The sequence below is a fragment of the Geospiza fortis genome, unplaced genomic scaffold, assembly GCF_000277835.1.
Source record: "Geospiza fortis unplaced genomic scaffold, GeoFor_1.0 scaffold27, whole genome shotgun sequence".
Lineage (NCBI taxonomy): Eukaryota > Metazoa > Chordata > Aves > Passeriformes > Thraupidae > Geospiza > Geospiza fortis.
In genome coordinates this window covers 1,714,969-1,722,634 of record NW_005054329.1, presented here as the reverse complement: position 1 = coordinate 1,722,634, position 7,666 = coordinate 1,714,969, and the positions used below count along the sequence as shown (strand labels likewise).

Genomic DNA, 7,666 nt, shown 5'->3' with positions numbered 1-7,666 from the left:
CCGGCACGGTGTCACCGGCGGCTCGGTGTCACCTGCAGCTGAGCGTGTCACCTGCAGCTGAGCGTGTCACCTGCAGCTGAGCGTGTCACCTGCAGCTCAGCCCAGCCCACACCGTCTGTGCCCCCAAAAGGCTCATCCCAGCCCCACTGCACCCTCCCCACACTCTGCCTCCCAGTCATGGGCACTCACCTCCCTGCCCTTGCTAAACTGCTTGGGTTGTTTACACTCCTTTTAGAGCCTGGTCTTACAGTAGTACCACAGCAGTGACCCAGCCCACTTGAAGATTAGCTATTAAAATATGTTAATGAATTCGATTGGATTATGGATATGATAACATCCATAATTAGCTAAAAAGTTGCACCCAGTGCAAAAGTCAGTTAAAGCCCAGATCTCTCTTCTCTCATATTTCCAAGCACAGCACACTCTAGGATGCAAGAACACCCTGGGCAAGTCAGACAGGGTTAAACAAACATATTTCACATTTAAAAATATTTGTAATAACAGAACCAAACAGCAACACACAGCATCACTCTTTTTCAAAAAAAAAAAAAAAAAGCTGAAAAATAATGGCATTTTATTACGTTCTGAATATTTAAACAAAAGAGCAGTTTGACATGAGATGGTGTGAGTGTATTTAACAATGAACAAAGCAAAATGTTCTTCAGAAGAGTTTGGGTACAACAGGCCAAGTGGATTAAAATTATTTCAGTGACAATGAACCTGGTGCAGCATCACACAACCTACACTGTACTGGAACCTCCTTAGGCCAGCAGAAAATACAGGGAAAGGGCTGATGCTTCAAGGCTCAATTTTCAGACACTTCTCCCAGCACAGCAGAGCAAGAGATTTGAAGTTTATTCCAGAACACAACAAACAAAGCTAACATCCAGACATCCAGAACATGACTGGAAAAGATGCCATCCACGTCCCCAGGTGTGATTTTAAATAATCTGGTTGGTATAGAAGACTAAAGAATGACATGGATACAATATCCACCAACGACATTATTCTGAGAGTCATTTGTGTACCTCAGCCACAAAGAGAGGCAGCTCCTCTGGCAGGATCCAGGAGCGAGGGTAGAAGTTGTATTCCAGAGGAAACAGATCTCGCATGGTTCTCATGGCCCGGCTCAGGGTGATTTTCCGAACCGTCTCCGTCATGCCTGGAAGGGAACAAAGTTACAAAAACCCCACAGCTCAGAATAAAAGACAGCTTTAGTCAAATACTTACTAGTGCCTTTGCCATAATCCAAAATTATTTTTCTAATCTATCATTCCAGGAACAGGTACAAATGTAACTTAAATGTTATCAACCACTTTGGTTTACTTTGCAGTTATTTAAGTATCTGCATCACAAACAGGTTATTTTGTGAACAGCCAAACCAACATTTGCTGAAGTCTTATGTCCATTGGGAACACGGCTAAAAAGCTATTTTTATGGAAAAGGTTCTGGTAAAACCCTGCATCGAATCAGCACAACATTCCTGGAAATCAGGTCTAGTTCAGAAGGGCTCTGGTTTGATTCCTGTGCAGCCACTTGTTCACCAGCTAGAAGCCAAAACACAGACAGGTAACATTCATCTAACACTGATTTAAACCATCAGAAAACAACACCACCATCCTACACCTGAGTGGGAACTTCCCTCAGGCAGGAGAAAGTCAGGGTAAATAAAGCCTGGAGTTCAATAGCTGAGGTTCTTATGCTCACAGCACACTAACAGCAGCCATAAATCTGAAGTAAAGGGCTTAGATAAGTCAATACGTAAGCTCTTAGCTCTTATTTAGAGAGATCTCAACAGGGATTAAATGAGAAAAAAAGGAGCTTAAAAAAATAGAAGAGTCATCATAAGATGAGGACTGACATGAACTCTTCAATATTAAAAAATCCATTTAAGGAATTCTGCTTCGAGCTTCTCCCTGAGATAAGCCAGAGTATGAAACAAAACAGATTCTTTCCACTTTGAATCAAAACCAAATCCAAAGATACAGCACTGTTATCAGTGCCTGATAACAGTCAGTAATTGCATACTTCACTTAAATTATAGCCTAACACTGCTTTTTTCTAACTTCACGTGTATGAAGTATTCTTCTCAACAAAACCACTTTCTCTCCAAAACAAATTTCAGTTCAGAAATTGTTCAAGACACCTGCTGTGATATTCTCACCCCCTCACCAAACCCAGTAATATGCCAAATACACTATCAGCTGATTAGGCAGATAATTCACATGAAAAACCAGTAAAACACAGAACTAGGTCCAATAACGCTGTTTTTAAAGCATTTGTTTAAACTAGAAAGAGAAGTGAAGTACCTGGGAACTTGTTGACCTGCCCTGAGAAGATGTTGCTATCGTGGAATGACACCCCATGCCAGTAGATGTCACACGGAAGGCGGCGGCCAAACGGAAACTGCAGAAGAGAGCAGAGACAAGTTTTGAGCAATCTGGAAATATCTCCTCATTCCTGACTGGTTTAAACACTCATTTAAGCATAAACCACTCAAGAACTGTCTTCTGACTGTCAAAAGAAAACAAGCTCTGTATATTGGTTGCAAAACTGAGAATATTTGGATCGGCTCAAAGACTTCAAAGTGAACAAACCAAGAGAGGTTTTTAAAAACCAAACCCAAATGACTGAGGTATGGCTGTAGTGAGAACCCCTGAGCTTCTGATCAACTGCAGTCAAGTCACAAAGTGGACACTCAAAACAGGATATTTAAGTGCATTATTCATTCATATATATCCAGCTATAAGTATTAATTTCTGCAGCATTAGTTCCTTTCTGGTACTAATAGCCTGTAATTAAAATAAAAGCTTGCAATTCAATTAATCATTTGTTGAGCATATATATTCCCATTATCAAGAACTAAGGCAATTATTTCAACAATATTAAGTACTCCAGGTTCTCGTCCCATTCACACAAGATTTCACTGTAAATTGGCAAACTGCAGTTTGTTTTCTATTATCAAAAAGATCACCTTTTTTAAGCAGTCTGAAGAGCTTAGAAGCAGCACTACCAATTACTAAGAGCAAGTTTCTAATAGTAGTAAAGTGGTTTATAAAAAACCCAATTAGTTTTGTGTAAAGAAGGTGCTCCTCTTTTTCATGCTCATTCTCTTTGACACGGCCCCATTTATCAATCCAAAAATCCCCATTTTATCTGCAGCTCCATGAAGATGCCATTTAACTACCATATGGAATACAGTCACAGGAATAGCTTCTATTACTAGGCTACATCTTTTTCAAATAAATCTGCTATATTTAGCATTTTAGGACACATTTGCATTAAATATCTACCACCCTCATCACCCAGTGCCATTTACTTATGGAAAGAACCACAGTATTTTGCAGAAACTTCTTGTTCTTTACTTGATATGTAATTTTTCTTATTTTAAAATATTTCTCTACGCAGTGGATCATTTTTCTTTGAGCATGACAGAAAAAAGAATTACATAAACCTTTTGAGTGCATTACTTTATTTGCTACTTTAATTAAAATTTCAGTTTCCTCAGTAAATAGCCTTGAAAAATTAATTTAAAATGCTAATTGAGCAATGCATCCTTTCTGTTTCCTTACTTGCAGGGATGAGAAACCCAATTTAACAAGAACCAGTGGATTCTGCACTTATTTCATTATTATTCAGCCTGCAAAATCTGTTTTTGTACAAGTGAAAATTAATTCTGTTGGGCTCTGAAAGACAATCAGTGGCCTTAACCTCTCTCCACAGGTATACCCAGAATACAGATGCAGCATTCAGTCTCAGAGTGCCCTTCCCACTAACACCTGAACAATTTATTTATTTATTAAAAGAAATTGAAATGAAAGGAACAAAATTTGCATTTATATAACACCTTTCATCTACAGAGGATATCAAAGCTCTCTACAAACACCGCACAGAAATCATTTCACAACAGAGGAGGAGTGAGCAGCTCTGGACAGAAAGATGGAAGCACTGCACCCCCTTGTTGGAAATTTGGGACAGCACAGCAAAGGCCCTGCTCCTGAGAAATCAAGATTATCTGGACTTATCCAACAATGGGATCAAACTCACCTCCTGAATGAGCTGGGCTGGATTCTGTAACCTCTGCACTACACCTTACATAAGAGTGGTGTTTGGAGAGGAGCCAACAAGTTCCACTATTTGGTGCCTCTGGCAGTGCCAGGCAGATATTAATTAAACTTATAATGGGGGGAGAGGCCTTTGCACCACATTTCCAGCTCCTAGTGTGGGACAGTGGCTGAAAAAGAAAGGTGGCTGGAGCCATCCTTTTTTAAAATCCTTTAAATCTTTTTTAGTCAGATTTGGGCAACATTTGTCAGAAAATAATAAACAAGGAGCCATAAAGAGAATAGAGTTGTTTCCACAACTTTGACATGATTAATCATCCATCCCAGTCAAATCTGTCTGACAGGTCATTTCTACCTTTGGATTAGAAGCCAATAATTTAAATTGTCTCACAGGTCCCATCAGTCTGTTCCATCATGTTTAATGACAAGTTAAATGACTCGCTTTCCCCTCAGCTTTTCCCAGCATAAAACCTGAAACTCTCCGGAACTGCGAGACAAATGAAACACTCGGCGCTGGGATATTTGATGCCTGGGACATCTGCTTCTTCCATTTTCCTGGTAATTGAAAGCTTGCTGAAGAAATAATTTATTAAGAGATGAATAAACTCGGGATGCAAGCTCAATTAGTGCCCATTATTTCATTTGGCATATCATGTTCATTTAAAGGATCTGACACGCTGCATCAGACGGTCCAGCCTAGCACGGGAGTTGGCACACACAGGGGAACCCTGCAATGCTTCTTGGAAGGTCCACCCACACAGCCCTATCAAACCTCAGTGCTTCATTTACTCAAAATTCCCACAGCTGAAAAAAAAAAATTGGGTCTTTTTCTGTCATTTGCTTCTGAGAACAGAATCTCAATGGTCAGTTCGCTGTCTTGCACCCTTTCGCCTCTTCCCCACATATCAGTGCCACAGAATATGTCACCAATGTTTATTCTTCCCTTTTCTATGTGTCTTATAATGACATTTACCATATACAGCTGCACTAATGAATAATAAAATAATAAAATATGGATATGTGACACTGTAAGAATGCTATACATTAGATAGAAAAAGTTATGGATCAAAAGGTGCCTACTTGAAAAAGCACATTATATTGTCTCCTCCCAACAAAATATTACAGCCAACACATCCAGCAGCAAACAGCAGAAATGAAACACAGGCAAGGACAGGAAAATGTAAAAGAAGTAGAGAGGAAAAAGGATCAAAAGTATTATACAAGGGATAACAGTAGAACAGCAGTCCCTGACACATCACTATTTAAAATACATGCATTTCATTACTACTTCCAGGACTTTTTTTTTGCATTATTTTCATGGATCCTGGAAGCAACACCCGTGTTCCCTCTGCTGGTCCTGCTGTAACAGTGCAACCAGCTCCAAGGCTCTGGCCATCCCTGACTGAGGTCTGAATAAGTATTTTACTGCTATTTCTCTAAATGTCTGAATAGGAGAGCATCCAGAATTACATGTGGCTTGAATAAAGAGTTTTCCTTGGATTTACCTTCTCAATTTTGTTAATTTTTCTCTTCAAACCTTGCCCAGACCTTATTTATAAGCTGAAGATACACAGCAATACATGACAGTGAGTTGTTTACAGGGAATGAGTTATCAGCCACCCAGATGGTGCAGTCAAGCAGCACAAAATTCCATATTAGGCCTCTTCTTTATTAAGAGACAAAGTGGCCAGAGGAGGAAGCAACAAAGTAAATGAAAAATATTGACCCAAGGAAGAGATGGAGGAGAGAGGATATGGAGGGAGACAGGGAACAAAGAGAGATGAAGTAAAGGCAGCAGCAATTGCTGTTGGGAGATGCAAAGCAGGAAGGAAGAAGCTGATTAATGCAGCACAGAGATTCATGAGAGGAACAGGAGCTTGTGAAACAAGTCAATTAGTAGGAAAGGCTATCAAGTGCAAGACAAATGCAAAACAGTGAAGTCTCAGGAAACTACAAAGACAAAATTACCACTAAGTGTGGCTCATTCCCAGCACAATCTGCAAGGCTAACTGATATTAGTGATCCAGAAACCCTCTCTGGAATGGCTCCCCGCCCTCAGAACATAAAACTTAACCCTAAAAACAAAGAAATTAAGTATGAAGTGCCCCTGCTCTGCGTGTCACTGCATAAAACATGGAGCAAGGCTGCTGACAGACACCCCACAGGTGCACTGAGGGCTACCAGAGGTAAATGTAGCAGGTTTGAATTTCAGGGCTCTAGTATGTTGTTACTATTTTGCTGTACAAGCAGGAGTTGAGAACTGGGGTGCTGGTGCAAAGTGGTTTTGAAATCCTGCCACTGGATTTAAATAACAAAAATACTGAAATAGAATTTTATGAAGTCAGAGAAGGAGAAAGCACTCCTCTTCCTGACCCGAAGCATACGTATCCTTGTGGGACTAGGTATGCAGGACATTATGAATAAACATGGAAAACATTTACTGCCACTCAGTCCTCCAGTAACTGGGGAAACTAAATAAATCTGCAGTATTTAACTGAGGTTAGGAACAGCACAGAATATACTGTCTACCCCAAGTCCTTACAGATTTTGCTTAATAGGCATCAAAACGTGCACAAAAATATCATCTTGTAAGTGGGAATCCCACAGGCAGCTTTGTAAAGTGGAGTAGCTGCAGGTCAGAGATCACACAGCTCTGTCCTAGCTCTGCACGTGAGAAACAGTTCATCCTCAGGTTTTATTTCTCCTTTTCTCTCCAACTTCCCTCTTACAAATGGACTATAAGTACCCATTTTTTACACAAGTTCCTCACAAAGCTCCTAGAAGCCATCTCAACTTCTATAAAGCCATTTATAAAGCTGTTAGGTAAAGAAAATCTTTACAGGTGGAAAACAATTTACCATCTATAGTAAGATATATCTAAGAAATCTCTCCAGGATTTAAATAAGGAGCTGCAAAGCATCAGTTCTGTGCCAGCTCCACTTCTGTCCTGATTCCAGTTCAGCACATACTGGCAGTCACAGAAATCCCCACAAAGCAATGAGAAAACACATGACTCGAGCAGCAGGAGAAAAAACCAGCTATAGCTGCTTTACATAAAGTAAATTAGCAGGCTAAAGCCCGTTATGTGTGCATTATCAGCATTCATACATGGCGCTGTCCGACACGCCTTGTTCACGAGGGCAGCGGCTCTGCCGGGCCGGACCTTCCTGCGCTGCCCCGAGCCCTGAGGGAGGGAAGAGATGCAAATCCACACAACGCGTCAAACGTTCCCCGGGGGAGCGGGGCTCTTGCTCGCCCTTTCCCCGATCAGTTTAACCTGGGAAGCGCAATACCCGATTACCCCTGTTCTGGCTTGCATAACCGGCTGTGCCAATCGTGATCATGAACCAAATCTGCTCCGGACCCGGCATCTGGGTAGAAATAGCCCGAAGGTCGGGGGTCACAGCCGGGAGACCCCCGGCTGCAGCGGCCCTCGGGAGGCACGGGAGGAGGAGGAGGAGAAAAGGAGGAAGGCTTTGCCGGGGGCAAACCCGACAGAAGGGAGCGGAGTGTGGGCAGGACCGGCGCTAGGCCAGAGCAGGGCAGGGATGGGGTCGCGGCCCCGCAGGGTGAGCGCTCACCTCCTTCCAGCGGAGCTGCCG

The 7,666-nt window shown here is 41.7% G+C and overlaps 1 protein-coding gene across 1 annotated transcript in view; it reads right to left on the bottom strand.

The window, feature by feature from the left end:
* Nucleotides 1-7,666, bottom strand: part of TTLL11 (tubulin tyrosine ligase like 11) — a 31,089-nt gene that overhangs the window by 22,653 nt on the left and 770 nt on the right. The window contains 3 exon segments of the mRNA XM_014307095.1: nt 1,029-1,162; nt 2,310-2,406; nt 7,646-7,660. Coding sequence (XP_014162570.1) covers nt 1,029-1,162; nt 2,310-2,406; nt 7,646-7,660 — 246 coding nt within the window.